Source organism: Chironomus tepperi, unplaced genomic scaffold (assembly GCF_022539635.2).
Source record: "Chironomus tepperi strain 1889 unplaced genomic scaffold, CSIRO-AGI_Ctep_v1 contig_196, whole genome shotgun sequence".
NCBI lineage: Eukaryota > Metazoa > Arthropoda > Insecta > Diptera > Chironomidae > Chironomus > Chironomus tepperi.
The window spans coordinates 1,970,269-1,987,485 of record NW_027226318.1 but is presented as its reverse complement, the minus strand read 5'-3'; the positions used below and the strand labels follow the sequence as shown (position 1 = coordinate 1,987,485).

General features: G+C 31.7%; 1 protein-coding gene and 1 long non-coding RNA gene across 3 annotated transcripts in view; one reads left to right on the top strand and one right to left on the bottom strand.

The window, feature by feature from the left end:
- The window catches only part of goe (gone early), a 69,682-nt gene extending 54,897 nt beyond the window's left edge, over positions 1-14,785 (top strand). The window contains exons 5-9 of the mRNA XM_070639689.1: positions 11,466-11,659; positions 11,718-12,251; positions 12,314-13,005; positions 13,064-13,378; positions 13,448-14,785. Coding sequence (XP_070495790.1) covers positions 11,466-11,659; positions 11,718-12,251; positions 12,314-13,005; positions 13,064-13,378; positions 13,448-13,535 — 1,823 coding nt within the window. The 3' untranslated portion in view covers positions 13,536-14,785. The remainder of the gene's footprint in view (positions 1-11,465; positions 11,660-11,717; positions 12,252-12,313; positions 13,006-13,063; positions 13,379-13,447) is intronic.
- Positions 5,264-7,694, bottom strand: LOC139090020 (uncharacterized). Of its 2 annotated transcripts, XR_011544348.1 has the most exons (5): positions 7,611-7,694; positions 7,340-7,543; positions 7,194-7,279; positions 5,616-7,135; positions 5,264-5,539 (listed from the first exon to the last, which is right to left on the bottom strand). It is a non-coding gene; the product is annotated as an uncharacterized lncRNA (long non-coding RNA). The 2 variants fall into 2 exon arrangements; XR_011544347.1 differs by lacking the exon at positions 7,611-7,694 and having other exon boundaries at positions 7,340-7,602.
- Positions 14,786-17,217: the final 2,432 nt, after the last annotated feature.

Genomic DNA, 17,217 nt, shown 5'->3' with positions numbered 1-17,217 from the left:
AATCTTCTACCTTACCATCATCATTACATCGATGTCCGGAACATTAATGATCAGATCATTAGTCATAAGGAAATGTGACGCATTAAGATTCAATTTTTGACGTAAATCCCAGCCAATCCTTAGGGCAAACCTCAACATAATTTAAGTTTGTAAGTTTCTTAAATTGATTTATTCAATCATCAATTTTTTGAATCTAAAATATAATTAAGATGTCTGTTGAATCCTCTTGACTTTATTGTTCTAATGCTGAACCAACAAAAGAATCAATCATACAAGTCCAAATTGATAAATCACCTGCTAAAGAATTTTTCAATGTGGCTAATTGAGTGATATTAATCATAATAAGAATTTTTGTTCCTTTTCAACACGAAAAGTAATCAGAAGTGGATGATGTGAATGATATTTAAGCAATTATCACGTGATCCTCACGTTTTCATGATCAGTCAGTCAGTCAAAAAATTGTTTACCCATTTCTCATGTCAAGGTCATTCAACATGTCAACGTCCACGATAATGTTAGAAATAGGAAGGACTATTTGCGGTGTAAATTAAATTGAGGAAATGTGAAGGCATAAGGGGGAAATGAGCTTAAAATCTCATAGGTATAGTCAACAATTATTTCGCAAGGAAGCCTAAATCTACAAAATAACTACAGCACTTAAGTATGACTGCTTCTGAAATCTATAATGGATGTTGAAATAGAATTGTGATTTATTTCAGCACATTAATCTGAAGCCACGAATCTCCTTGCAAATAAAAATTTCGTTTTACCTAAATTTACATCGAGTTTGGAACCTCCTGTACGGATGGCTTAATGATAAGTCATCAATCACTACCGTATGCTCATGCTCATTGAATTGATATTTTTTTAAAGACGTCTATATTCACATTTTCGTGATCATTTAATTGTTTGGACGTACAACACGAACAATGACTATGTATGGCTGATGATTCGCAGAAGTAGTCACATTTTTTGCACACAAATTTGCTATTAATTTTTTTTGGGGCTAAACACCTGTTGTTCAATCAAAACTGTTGGTTCTACATGTGAAATAAATAATCTTTTAATTTTTGGCATTGCCGAACTTTTTTTCGCAGTGCAATTTAGAACTCAGAAGAATATTACTTTATTTATGCGGCTAGATTGAGTCATCAAGTCAATTGTAATGATTGATCATTTTTGAAGAAGTTAACCATCGATGATTTCTTAATTAAATTAATGCCAAGTCAATAAACATTCATTGCAAAATTTATTTTGATTTTTTTATGATGCAGCTTCTTTGTTTGTGTCAGCAAAAATTATCAAATCATAAAGTTGATGCGTAACCGCATTTTGAATGTGAAAAAGAAAATTCTTTTATCACAGCTTGTGGCTTGTTATATCACTTGATAAGTTTGGTGACATTGTTGTAGATTGTGGAATTGGCGCATTTGTATCTATTAAGGCTATTTGATACAGAGATGAAGACTTTTGGGGACTTCGGGTAATTTTCTTAAAGACCCGGTCTCATGCTCGGTTGCAGTCTCAGTCTCGGTCGCAGTCTCAGTCTCGGTCGCAATCTCAGTCCCAGTTTCAGTCTCAGTCTCAGTCTCAGTCTCAGTCGCAGTCGCAGTCGCAGTCTCAGTCTCAGTATCGGTCGCGCTCTCAAGAAATTGTCACAACCGAGACTTCGAGAAGCCCCCATATCCAGAGCAAGCTGTTAATGTTGAACTTGATAAGGTCGTTTGAAATAAATGAATAAATTCTGCCCAAAATCGACTGTAAGATTTGCGATTGACACTAATCCAGAACTAACCTGATAGAAAAGGTTAAAAATCAACTAAAAATCTGGTTCAAGGACGGATTATACAGAAACTAGCACCAGACTTACCCCAGACCAGACTATTTTTATCTAAAATTAAAACAGAACTAACCACTTAAATACTCAAATTTTTAATAATTTTAATCAATTGACACCTAAGTTTCAAAACAATCATACGAGTATGGTCTAAACATTTTTACAATGCTGAAGTTTCACAAGAAAATATCTGAAGCATCAATTTGTGCGACATTAATTTTAAATAAAATATCAATGAATTTTGCGTAGCTTTAATTTGTCGCAAGGTGATATAATAAAAAGCGTATCCAAAATATGTATGCTATTCGCACACTTAATCTGGTTTTTTAATAATTTTCAAAATATTTGAGTTTTGAATTTTTTATTGCAAATTTGTGCATAATTTTATCATGATCGTAAACTGCTTCCGAGGAATCCACAGATAAAAAAAATCAAAACTAGATTTCGAGCAGCTCTGTGTGAGTATTGGGCGATAGCTTTTATGATGATTAAATTTGTGATTTATTAAGTTTTGATAATTTTGTTAATGAAAGCTAACTGGATTGAGTAAGAAGAGGTATTGGAACTTGACATTGAAATTCGATGAAATGACAATGATCTTGTGATTTCTGAGTTGATGCTCTAGTTTCTAAGAGTTTTTGAGACTAAGATGCACATGGGTCGATTGTTGCAAGTCATGCAAGTCTAAAACTGTCCTATTCATCAAAATCGTCTGCCATTCCAGCATATTAAGGTCCAGGGGAGAGGTCGACTCAGTTAGGGACTCTATCACCTATGCTAGCTCTCACCATGAACCAGATTCCAATATCATCCGACACTCAACTTCAATTACTAAACATCAATCACATCCACAAAGCATAATTAATATGTAGATGTCAAAAAGTTGCAAATTGAAACATTAAATTAATTCTATTAGACCATGTTAATTTAATTGTGCGAAAAATAGTCAGCTACTAAACAAATAGAATTGCTATTAATTTCAATTTTTATCGATGTGAAAATCTAGTCTTTCAATGTTTCAATGTTTCGATATAAATCTTCACCAAAAGTTCATGCTTAAGTGTATGTTTTTTGTCCAGGAAATTACAGACAGGCTTTACTTTTTATTGAATTTATAAAGTGCACTAATGACCAAAAAATACTCTTTTTTGGGGATTTTTATTGACATGGAATTTTAAAAATTTACATAATGAGAATCACACTAAAAATTATTTTATGGTGGATGCTTTTCTGCCATTGCGGAGCTTTTATGATTCATTTTTCTAAGTAATAAAAAACATGTTTTTATGATGGATTTAAGTTTGACATTTGTACAGACAAGGAAGACATTCTGGAGATGCTTAACTAGTTTTGTGGTTTTATGTGGTAGATTTGCGTGGGTCAGGCTTCTATAATTGTAAATTTACCAAGAATAGAGGGGCTTAAGGGATTAAGCTGGATATAACTTGATGTTCTTAAGATTGGGATAGACATGAACGGCAATTCCACTTGCTACACAACTGTATTCCTTACAAAACCACTGTATCCCTTAATACATTTTATATAACTATTATTAATTCCAAATCCAACCTGAATTCCTCTCAAACTTAAGCATTCCTTCAGTAAATACTAGGGGTGTCGATTATTTGGGTTTTCAGGATTTGTACAAATCCCAAATACCCAAATCCTAGGACCCCAAGTACTTGTACAAATCCCAAATCCCAAAGAAGAACAAAATATCAGTATAAATATGCGTATTTTCTGGGATTTTAGGCCAACGCATCCAGATGCAAGTCAAATTTTAGCCATATATTGCTATTTACTACTGTAAATCTTGTTTAAAATCCTTAAAACGGCGATTTTCCACTTGAATTTTCTCGAATAGGTCATAAAACTCTCGAAAACATGAACCTTTATCTTAATTTTTTTTATTTGCAAAAAATGGCCAATTTTGGCCAACATTTTCTTAAAATTTGAAAAATTTTGGAAAGTTATGGCTCTTCACCTCAAATTTCTTTTATCAAAGCGAAAATTTATGGAAAATTGTAAGTTTTTCACTTGATTTTCCTACACTAAATTGAAAAATTCTCGTAAATGGAATTTTCACTATATATATATAATGACTGAAGGGCCCAGCCTTATGAGCTGGAGGCACTGCGATTTTAAATCTGTTGTACCACACCCTTTAGACCTACAGTTTATAGTGGGATCCGAACCACTTGCAAGCTCTGCACATTGCAAAGACACGAGTACGTCATAAGACCTGATGTACCCTGCAATGTACCTAGTTACAATTCATGTGTGCAAGATTTCGTAATGAAAGTCATCCAAATACTAGTATATCCTTGTCTACCTAGCAGTGGAGACACATTGTGTGCCAAAGACCTCAAAACTCTACCCAACACACGAACCGAGCTTCATAACTAGAACGGTGAAATGGAAAAAGAGCTTCGAAAATTAGACATGGCCTGGGATTGAACCCAGGACCTTTGGCACGTAAGGCCAACGCTCTACCATTTAGGCCACTGATGCCATTTCACCGTTTAATTTTCACTATGTTTTACTTATAATTAACCAAAAGAAATTTCCATATATAATAAAAATTCACTTGGATGCATTTTCAACTACGGGCCGGCAAAATAATGCCGATCTGTAGTTTTTTTGGCCAACCCTAGATAGTTCTTAACAAATATTTATGAAAATATTAATGAATAATAAAATTTTGAAGAACTAAAAAAATAATAATATGAAAAAATATAATAATATAGGAAAAATTCTATTTTATAAAGATTTGTACAAGTACTTGGGTCCAAAACCCAAGTATTTGGGGTACCCCAAATCCTTACAAAATACCCCAAATCCCAAATACTTGGGATTTGTAATCGACACCCCTAGTAAATACCATTTATGGTTCCCCAAAAAAGTTATTAAAGTTTTGACATCGACCTTGATCATCGTAATTTCGCTATAAATTTTCAACTAGATTGACTATCTTTACCAAACAAAATCACATTAATTAAGTGTCTAGATATCATTTGGCACACACTGTTTTAGTAATCATCACACGTCAGATAGTTAGCAAAAATTTGAATATTAAGCTTTTTTGGATTTACAAAATTTAAAACCAAAATATTTTCATCATAACATTAGTTATGCGCTGAGTTGTAGCTGAAACTATAAACAAATATCAATTGTTATGCATTATTGGAACTCTTTTGTCTTTCTCCTGCAAATATTGAAACTTCTTTTTATGTTGATGACCTTCATTATCGTCAGTGACAGTTAGTTGATTACACAGCACGTATCATTTTTTGGTTGCTGCTCGCTATTCATATGAAATTATGGTTGATTGTGCTGCTCACCTCACTGTGGCGCCGATTATATGAAAATGACTTTACCGACTGCAGTAGTAATGGCTCTCATTGTGAACCTTAATTGTAACACAAATTGTGCTGTTAATAATTTATCATTTAATGCTTTATTGACCTTAAAAATCTAATTTTTAATAAAAAGCTATAATTTAATTATAATGGGATTGATGACTCGTGACTTGCGGTGTACTAATTTTGAAAGTGCAAACTTTTTACTTCCAAAATGTATCTCAATGTTAACAATCAATTTTGGATCATTAAGTGACATCCTCGAAAGTAAACTTTTCAATTGATTTGAAGGTAAATTCACAAACTTTACGGAAGTTCTTATCGGCTACTGAGATTAAGTAAACTGAAATAAAACAAACAATAACCTAAAAAAGTGTCAATAAACTTCAAAATATCGGAAATGAATAATTCACACATACCACTTGTTCCTCTTTATGCCTGTATTTGGAGCAGCACACAAAAAAAGCTGCGCTGAGACCATTAATCATTTAAGAGAAAATACAAATTGAATTAATTTGGAATCAACAAGAACTTTAACACAGAATCCAATAAAAAAAGGAAGAAGAATCAACAGGATTTGCTGACTGTTATTTTTTGTGCTTTGTGTTAGAACTTGTTCTATCGATTTATAAGAAATATGTGCTAATGAATTCGAAAGCAGCATTTGACCTTAGATTGTGAGATATTTTTGAGATTATGGACTGATGTGCTGTTGCTGTGTAGCTATGATTTTTTGGATTTTTATTTCTGGTTGATTGATTTTAGTGCTAAAATCACTTGGGTCATGCAAAGTGTGGTGGACTTCCGGTTGACGCAAGATAAAATGTTGTATCTAAGTCGGTTAATCGGACAATTGAACGTCAGTCGGTATTGCATGCTTTAGCGACTATATTTCAAATCTCAGCAGCTTGAATCCAGCTTTTCGATCAATATCCAACACATCAATGAATTCCAAGCTTGGAACAGCTAATTTGTAAATCAGCTTATCCAAAATTCATCATAATTTGCATCTCCTGAATACAAAACAAGCTGCCTACCGCTGCGTACTGTGAAAATGTAAATAAACACAAAACAAGCTGTGATAAAGCTTATCAGATGATACATAAGTATGTGAAAATATTGTAACGATTTCTATCTGTACATTTATATCCACTTAAGTATAATTTATTCGAATCATTTTATATCTTTTTGGTCTTGATAATCACCATGTTTTTGGCCATATCTCATAAAATATTGCCCATACGAAGCTAATTTTTTGCAAACAAATATTCCATAAATGTGTTGTAAGTTGACATTGATGTGGTGTATTAATGAGGCTTGGAATAATATTGTAATGTAGTAAATGATTTGTGTATAATAAATTGTTGATTAATATTACATGAATAAATTGTAGTTATTAGCACAAACTATTCTAGGTTTACATACTAGATTGCATTGGATGATAATATTAAGGTTTATGTGATCATCAATCATACTTTTTATGGCTTTGTATTGAAAATATTGTTGGATGTGTGTTGATTGCTTCCAATTATTGAATAGATCCAGTTCCGAGCACTTCCCGACATTTCTAAGCCTTGACTACACTAACAGGCCAAGAGACCTCTTTTAGGTACACGTAGTGATAGTTCTGTACCATAAAAGCATACTCTTTGCCTGTAAGGACTGCACTTAAACCTTAATTTTACTTAAGTCTTAGAATCTAATCCAGCAACCATCCTCAATACACAATATCGACCCTTTTCTCCAATATCCGACTATTTTTCACTTCAGTATAGAAACTAAACAGACACAGCAATGTGTAAATTTCCATAAAAATTGGAAGTATTCCAAAAATTGCCAAAACTCCACTTGCAAGCTTCAAAAAAAATGGCAAAATTATAGAAGTTAAGATAGAAAATATTTTTGAGATTAACATTAATATCATCTTGGAATGGTCGTACTGAAAATAGTAAGAATAAAGTCATTCAACGTTAATTTTAAAAGTAACATTTACTCACGTTGTTGATTCCATTGAGAAAAACAATTCCAGAAAGTAACGTGAAAATTGAATACAGCAATAAAATCACTTGAAGTATCAGGAATTCTACAATAAAAAAAAGTCAATTAAGTTTCTGTTGAGTCATAGCTTTTTTTGAGTAGCTACTTGATTGAAATAATGTGGGAATTTCACTTGAACTTGAAATGCGATAATATCCGCTGATGCAAAGCAAAACAATTGATACGACAATGCCGACAGCACCGATGACTATATTACCATAAGCAGCATTTAATGCTCCTTTTCGCAGACTACAGCAAAAGCAGAAATTCTTAAAAATTGGTTCACGCATTTTTATCAACATTGTTGTCACTAAAATTAAATTATTATAAACTGTAACTAGCTTTTCGTCACATCTGTTTAACGATATTATCCATACTGTACTATTTTCATTCGTTCTATTTGCATTCCGTTGTCTGCCTGCTCGCGCTGAACTACTGAATAATACTATCATAAATAAACTGTGTCTCTTATAATTTTTTAATTTGTGTTATGATAAGATAAATTTATTGTCATTGCAATTGGGATGTTTTCTTAGGAACTATACAAGATAATTTTGTGCTGCTCAGTTTGTGATTCATTTCATGTTGTGCTTCGTAATATTGATAAAAATATATACTGTTTTGCAATCAAAATGTAATACAACGCAATTACCTACATAGATCTTTGATTTTTAAGTAATAATATGAGTAGGATGACTATATATTGGAATTTGGAGTCGATTCTAGTTGCATACTAAGTTTAGTGGATTTTTTCATACAAAATTCTAATTAATTTCGAGTTCCGCAAGGCTTAAGGGTTTGGTAAGCAGACACCAGAGCGACACAAATGAAAAAGGCTCCGCCAAGGACCTAAATAGGCAAAGAGCATATCTTCATGGTCAACATTCTAAAAAGACCACTATGGTACCTAAAAACATCTAACATGGTTTTTTTTGAGACTCCTCTAAACCTCTTTTGGTAACACTCAATGGAAGCCACATCCATATGACATTCAAATGGTTACTATATGGCATCTTCAAAAGCTCCGTAACGAAGCCTTTTCCATTTGTGTCGTTCGGTACAAAACACTTCAAAATATGATTCAAAAACCGATAATGATCGAATATTTCAACAATTTTCATGGCCTTATCTGACATTTTTTACTGTTCTAGTTCATGTCAAGTGAAATACCACAAAACAGTTAATTCAATGACAATTTAGCATTAACTATAGATCTATTTGATAACGGTATATTATTGACATTCATAATGACGATAGTTTTACACCCACTCAGAATTTTGTAACAGCTATAACAATGTTTGCTAAATTGGCAGTTCCAACAAACTGAAAACTAGTAATTCCATTAAAAATCATAAATCATTTGATTTTTGACTCCATAAATCATAAAAACACAAATTTTTTACACAACAATGAAGCAGCTATCATCATAATCCATTCAGCATATCCACTAGACAGTTTATGACTTCTATAAAATTAAAATAATCGTCATAAATGCATTATTATCTATGTATGAATTTTAAAATGTTCATTCATGCTGCTTTTAAAATTTTGTTATTATATAATCCCACGTAATGCGATCACATTGAAAAATGAAGAAGCTCAACCTTCACACGATTTCTTTCTCTTTCACTTTCAAGGTCGATCGTGTGTATTGAGTGTTGCTTTGCATGCATGTTTAGTTTTGTTTTGAATGTCGAGAAGAAAGAGAAGAAAGTAAGAGAAATGGAAATTATGTCTGCGATTTTTGCATCAGCACACAGCACAGAAAGTCTATCAATGTGGCGTCATGCCGACTTGATAGTTTGCACGTTGAATTCGGGTACGCTGTAGTCTGATGCAGGTTTACGGTCAGATTTTTGGCAATTATACTTTATGGACTAGCTGTTGTCTTTAATTTGACAACCTGAAACCTGGACCTTTCTATACCTTAGGCCAAATCCTTCAAACCAGCTCATAAACATCCCATAACATCCAGTCAACCCCAAAAACACTTCAAATTGATTCCAAACTCTTCATGCTAATTGATTTCTTCTTTGTTACCCACAAAAGCTCATCGAGATCTTCCAAAAATGTTCATGACACTGAAACGTATTTTAATGTCAATCGGAAATTAGATGTATTTATTTTACTAAAATGTTAGGACTATTGTCTTAGCACTGACACAATTTAATTGCATCATTTACCATATGATGATGCAATTAAGTTGGTTGTGAATGGATTGAAGGAAGTTGTGCTGATGCATATCTAGAGATTGATGGAGGGAAGAATGCGTTTTGAAGTGAATGATCATCTAAACAATCAAGCTAGACATTTGATCTTTACGAGGATATTTCATGAATTTATCAAATTTTTAAGAATGGAGCCAAAACAAGTCATTGCTACTTGATAAATAGCCAAAATTCCTTGCTAAAAAATAAAATCCACATTTCAAGGAAGACTGAAAAGAAAGGAAGCAATTATCAAAAAAATCGACTTCTTGTTACTAAAACTTAAATTGAGCGTCATTACTCCTTGCCAATATCATTGCCATGATTCCGTTCTGTATAGTAAATAAATTGTACAATAAATACCGCAAAAATTCCGACTTGTTATTTCCAGCTTTGGATAAGTCTAATATTTTATTTCTCCATATGACGTCAAACGGAATATAAATTTACAAGACCTGCAGCTTTACATTGAGGTTTCTATTCATAAAAAACAACAAATTGAAGGGTTTTGAAATAATTTTTATAAATTAATCAAATCTCAATGCGATACAATTGGATATATTATTTTAATTAAATTCCTTATTCGCCAATCCTATTCATCTCCCATTGACTTAATTATTAACAATTTTATAAAGGAGGTAGCAAGTCTGATAGTTTTTTGCGGATCATCAAATCTGACATTTTTGCCATTCTTGTCCATTAAAATTCTACAAACTTAATTATCTTTAAAATGTTGCGCTAAACTGAGACATCCATCAGCGTTGATTGCCGACCATGCAATAATGCAATAAACTTTCAACCTACATGACATTCGGCACTGGATTTGTTTTTAAAAAAAATATTTTAAATATTTCGCAATAAATAATCAAAAATAATTAACACTTTTTTGGGAAATTGTTAAGTATCACGGGGGGATTACAAAGGGGTCAAGAGTAAAGTCAGAAAAGGAACCAGCCAGTGGTACATCCAGAAAATTTAGATTGGGATTTGAGTTTTTTTCACGGAAATTCTTATAAATTGAATGATTCTGTCCTAACACAGAGGGGATCCAACCCCCAAAGCACCCCTCAGTCCCCACTGAATAATCCCCTGAAACCCCTCAATCGTATGCATGCCATCAATAGATTCCCATGCCTAGATTACAACCTATACCTTTAAATTCCATCTTAATTGTCGAACCATTAGCATCTTAGTCTACACGCAACAATAGCAGAGGTGTTGACGATGATTAACTTCCATTCACTTTGTTTGATTGGAACAGGTCAAGTTTATGCATGCGTGATTTATGATGATGTTATCGTTTGATCTATTGTATTTACATATGAGATTGAAATAAATTAGATTTATGATTGTTATTACACATTTTTTTGATGCTTCAGCTGTGTCTTCAATGGAAATTGAGTCATTAATAGTCAATGTGCGTTTTAGTTGATGGAGATTGATACTTAATGAATTGATGAACATTTAAAAAATTAATTAGTTTTGGATATATTTGTAGCTATTTTAAATTGATTTATTGGTGCTGTGATTTTGGGCATGCTTCATGCCGTACGGACAATGTGGTGCCTGGGGACTAAATTGTGTTGCTCGGGGTAAATCAAATTTGATGTTTGTCAAGTCGAACCAAACAGTTATATAATCAGTGCTAATCAAAATTCCATAACAACCTTTCTATCCTCAAACTTAATTCCAAAATCCTTCTTTTCATCCATGCCTCACAATAAGATGTAAATATTATGTAATAGTACAATATTTCAATCGCATTAAATCCAAATGTTAAGTATGTCCAACAATGACTTAAATAATAATAATCATGATTAAAATTGTAAGTAGTAACAGTAGCAGCAGCATCACAGTAATGAGCTGTGATAATAACATCATTAAGGAACAACAAGATTGCTGCTTGTGATTCACATAGGAATCCTTCACATTCCGTTCATCAATTCGCAAATGAAATTTTAATCAATTCCTATTTTAATTTATCAAGCTTTACTAATAACGAACACATAATCTCTCTCTCGACAGGCGGTTGGAATATTTTCGAGCAATCAAGTTCAAATCATCAATGGTCATTATATGATAATCTACCGATTGTACAGGTGAATTTTGGCGTTCATCCATTTTTCAAAGTATCGATTGAGGATGGAAACATCACATTATCGGAAGGTGAACTGGGATTGCCTGATGAGCAGTTGTACTTCTTACATCGAGATCATCCAGTAAGTACATTGACTATTTATGTCCTTAAATCCATTAACCTAATTTTCCCCATTCCAGATTATCATAGCATACAAAGAGCTCATCCGCGATGTCCACAATAGCCTCAAAGCAAGTACAAATTCGGAAGCTGAAAATTTCGTTGACAATCTTTTCGGCTTTGAGCGACGTATCGTAAACGCCATGAAAACAGCACGACAAAAGCACTCAGTTACGAAAATTGTGCGACTTTATGATATTAAAACGCGCACCCACTCGTTGCCAATCGACATAACGGTACAAAATATGTTTTCAAATTATCGTGTTGATGACGATACGCCGATTAAGGTGATGGACCTTGAACTTATCCATCAAATTTCTGTTGTTGCAACATCTACGGAGCCGAAAATTTTAAATGATTTTGTGATGTGGACACTTGCTCGACATTTTTTGCCACTTATGAGTCATAAGATTCGATCGTCGATGGACAACTTTTATAAGAAACTGTATGGTAATCAGTATAGTAATATGCCATGGCACTTCTGTACAGAGTTGACGCACAAGTGGATGAGATTTGGAATTGAAGCATTAAGGCAGAATCCACAGCTGATTGTTGTAAGTTGAACTTGAATTTTATGTCTGAATTGCATTAAAATAATCATAAAAATTATTATCAGGTCGACACAAGCAAGATGAAGCGCGATGAGTACGACGAGGAGTCATCATACGAAGAGAATCTATCCAGGGACCAGCTCAATTACAACGATGCATTCGTGCAAGTTCTCTTTATGCATTTACGTGATACATTCCGTTATGCTATCTCCGATGCATCATGGATAGACTCAAAGTTTGCTGATTATGTAAATTACAGATTGTCAAGTATTCGATTACAAATTGGAATTCCGCAGAGAATTCTCAAGGATCATAACTACATCCAGCAATACTATCGAGAATTTATTATCAATGAAATTAATTTTATGAGAAATATTGAGCAGCATTGGAATATTGAGAAGAAAATTTTAGGGAATCTACTTAAAGGTGACATGACTGAAGAGGACAGAATTGTCTTTGAGATGTTCTCATCATCAAGGCACGATGATAATAGGAAAATTAAATACTTAAAAGATCTCAATATGGTCATTGTTGATCGCGCAGTACTTCGTGAGCCATATTATCACTACAAATATCCATTGCCTGTCAATTTTGCTCGCTTAGGAACTGATCTCGCCAGTATATTGTTAGAAGCTGCATTTGAGATTGGCGAAGCTTACAAGGAACTTCTTTTCCATGAGAATCAATTTAATGCTGAAGAGAAGGACATACTTCATAAAAATACACTGGAAGGAGAGTCACTCAAATGTATCAATAAGTAAGAATGTCCTTAATTGCTTTTGTATCCTCAAAATTAATCAATTCTACTTTCACAGCTTATACAGCATCGACAACAGAACATTTACAACTCCCGGAGCAATCCGCAAAGGACTTTTCTCAACAATGACATCCTCAAATATTGCATATCGAGCTTTGATTTCATTTACAAAGAAGACAGAAGATAATCCAGCACATTTTGATGCACGCTTAATTAAAGAATTGAACATAAATAAACGACAAAATGGATTGATGAAATATACTCAAGAGGAACTATTTAGCTTAACATTTATGCAGAAGCACTGTTCTGTTGTTAGTGATGAATATAAAAATGTTAAAGTATTATCGGAAAGAAAAATGCCAGAACGACAGATGTAAGTAGCATAAAATGACAATTTTACGATTATTGTATGGCAATAAAAATGTATATTTTCTGTCAACAGGTTCGATATCATATGGAAGAATGTTCCAATCATCTCAGAATCATTTGAATGCTCAACAGATGCTAAATTGTGCAACAACATTCTATAAGAGGAAATTGATCATCATAACATTTCATCGATAAGCATTTCACCTTCATATTGAGTTAGTTATTTGATATATCAGTATCATTTTCATGAACATATATTATTTTTTTGGATGGGGAGCTTCGTCATTTATAGTTGTCATTAGGAAGCTCTCTAAGATTCTTAAGATTTTAGTTCTGATGATGTGGACTTGTGGGATTATTTAAAAGAACTGTTGCTGTAAGATGGGTGCATGGGGTTTCAATCAAGGGATTAAATTGTATAGAATTTAAGAAACTTGTGGATATAGCATCAAAAATCTTGGTATAAGCTGGGGTTTCTATAATGCGGTTTTCAGTTCTTGCTCCTTTAGTAAGTACCAAAAAATTGCGGAACTCATCACTCAATTTTTGATAATTCTCGAATAGCTCGATCCAAAATTCATTACTCTCACATGACTCTGGCATGATGCTGAATTTAAACCAAATCTTGAATTTTTGATCGATAAACAGACTTGTGATATTCAGGATCCTTTGATCAATTTTTGAAAATGTGTCAAGCTTTCAATTGAGTTTTTGGACGAATTTTTCATATTTACCAGACCTCGAAGTCAATTCGGACTTTTCTATTGGAAAGTCTACTCGACTCCTGATCAGATTCCTAAGCGACACAAACTAAGAAAGCTTCGATATTCAATTTACTGAGCTTTTTTGGAATAGAAATCCCAAACCCCACCAAACTCTGTAGTCAGCAGATGAATTAAGAGCGTATCCCACCATATCCATTCAGAACTTAAAATACATACATACATAGATAAAAATTCCATCATAATTTTTTTCGCACATCATATGAAATAATTTCTTTAAGTTATTTAAACTTTATCATTAATTCTCATTACTACAACATTATTTTTCGTGATGAAGGACTCAAATCTATAGATGATAAGCAAATGAAAAAATAAGAAAAATTTAATAGAAAAGAAATTATAATTGAAAATAATAAAAGATGTCTATATCTGTCTATTTTTTAGAATCAATTAATTTTTCTTGACAGTTGACGAACAAAAATAAAAAGAAATTGAAAAGAAAAGAGAAAGTTAAAGGAAATATAAAGTTTTCTATCTTATAAGAGAGGAACGGAATGATGAAAATTATTATATTAAGATGAAAGAAATTTATTAAATTGTAATACTGTAAGATGCTGTAAAAAGTTAAAGATTTTTTTTTCTTGTTTTCAGAAGGAAATATGATGAATAAAGTTTTTAGATTTATTGAATTTTATCAAGTTTTTGTCTTTAGTTTATTGAGTATTTTATTTTTAAATTTTGAATTACAGATTATACTTATCACTTAAAAACTAGACTTTTGAGCCTTCTCCTTTCCCCTATACGTGACATTTTCATTGAAATTGTGTAAGGCTTGACTAAAGTTCACCCTCTGTCCCTCGGGCTGCACATCTGAGTGCCTTTAAAGGTAATGTATCTCATTCTATCGTCGGTTAAAAAATTTACCATCTCTAGCCTGATTGTCGAGCTGCCAACCTTCAGAACAGGTACTTTAGATAGGATTCTACTATATACTATAACGTTCTTACCCCGAAACACAGCTCGGTCACTAACGAAGTGCTAATTTAGCAATTTTAGGGAATACCAGTTGTTATTTGGTTAGCTTCGGGGTCGGACTTCGGCTTCTCCATTTTTCTATGGAGTATTGTCTTGGTATACCTACTTACTGTCTTCGTTGGCTGTACAGATCAACCTTGATCGATTGTCTTCTTGAGATGAAGCCCAAAGTTGACTCTATTGCTGGCTTCTGTCTACCAATTGCATACAGAAGTCTTGGTGAACAAAATGGAAATCACACCCTGAATCCTTCACAAACCGAAGGATTGAAAAAAAAAATTGTCTGAAAAGCAAATTCCTGAAATTTCAATAAAATTAAATTCAAAAAAATTAAAACACAAGTCAAGATTTTTTTTTTTTCTTTTTTAATTTTTTACAGAAGGAATTTTTTCGCAGCGAATTTCATATTTTAATGTTTAACGTTTATATAAAACATTTTTATATACTTAACAACGTCATTATATTTATTATTTTTTATGTTAAATTTTTTAATAATGTTTCTCCATTTTTTTTACTTCATTTCTGGTTTTTCTGTTGCTGTTATGAATTAAATTTTCCCATGTATTTTTTTTTCTTCTAGTAAAATTTTCTGTCCAGATTTTTATTTTGTTTTTCTTGTAAAATTAACTCGCCTTGAAAAGTTTTTTCTCTTTTTGCAGTTTAAATCAAACATGTTTGTGGGTATTTTTCTCTTTTGTCATTCGGTATTTATTTTGAAATGATAATTAATATTTTATTACTTTTTCAGTTTTTGAGGAGGGTTTGGGGTTGGTGTGGATGTTGAATTTCGAATCAATTTTGGTTTGGGAATGAATTTTTTTGTTTTTTTTTAAATTCTTTTATCTTTTTAAGATAATTTTTAAATTTTAAAAATTTCGAATTTTAAGATTTTTAGAATTTCTAAAATCAAAAAAAATTCCAAATTTTAAGATTTTGTAATTTTTAAACTTCAAAATTTGAAATTTTAAGATTTTTAAATAAATTTAAAATTTAAAAATTTTAAAAATTTGATTTTTTTAAAAAATTCTAAAATTTCAATTGTAAATTTTATGATTCTTTTGTGAAAAATTTCCCTTTTACGATTTTTACAATCATATTTCTGTTATGAATAGATAATAGATTTTTGAAAATAATCTCAAAAATCTTCAATTCTTATCAAAATTTGTTGAAACTTTAAGATGTTTAAATTGATCAAAATTAATCAAAATTGATCAACCTAAACTTCAATAACCTCAAAATTTATTCAAAATTCATCACACCTCATAAACCAAACCCATGAAGATTGATAATTTGAATTTTTTGCATTTAATTTTCATTAATTTTTTTGTCATATCTACATTTCGATCCGATAAATTTGTCCTATCATTTGTCTATCATCTTCTGTCTTTTCATCTGCATTGATTGAATTTTTCTCCATTGTTTTTTAAATAATTTAAATTTAAATTTAATTATTCTTACTTACTTCACCCAAAAAGTGGAATTGAAAAAGGAAGTTAGAAGGAAAAAAATTTATTTTATTTTTTTATTATTTTTTGTCATTTTTTTTATTCATTGTATATAAGCAAGCTCTCTGACTAAAACCATGACGGGAAAGATTTTTTGCATTTTTTCATTAATTTTTTTTTGTTTCTAAACTAGAGTTCATTTTTTTGAAATTATCTATCTTACATTGAAGCTTTTCATTTTTTTCTGCCTTCTTTTTTTATTATTTATTTAAGAATTTTATGAACATTTCTCATTCATTTATTTATTTTTAATTTACATTTACTGACTCAGTTCGTAACGGCATCTTGAATATATTTTTATTTATTTTTTTTTGAGTATTTTTTAACCTACGGGCTTCTTTTTTTTGCTAATTTTTTATTTCTGTCATCGAACATTCAATACTCACATTACAGCGTTATTAATTTATTTAATTTTATTATTCATAATTTGATATCATTTTTGTGTAATGTATTTTTTTTCTTATTATTGGGCATCCATAGAAATTAATTTATTTCTTTTTTTTTGATTCTCATAAAATAGAGAATTTCATTTGTTTCGTATATTTTGGCGAAGTTTCTTATTTTTTTTTTGTGTCGATGCT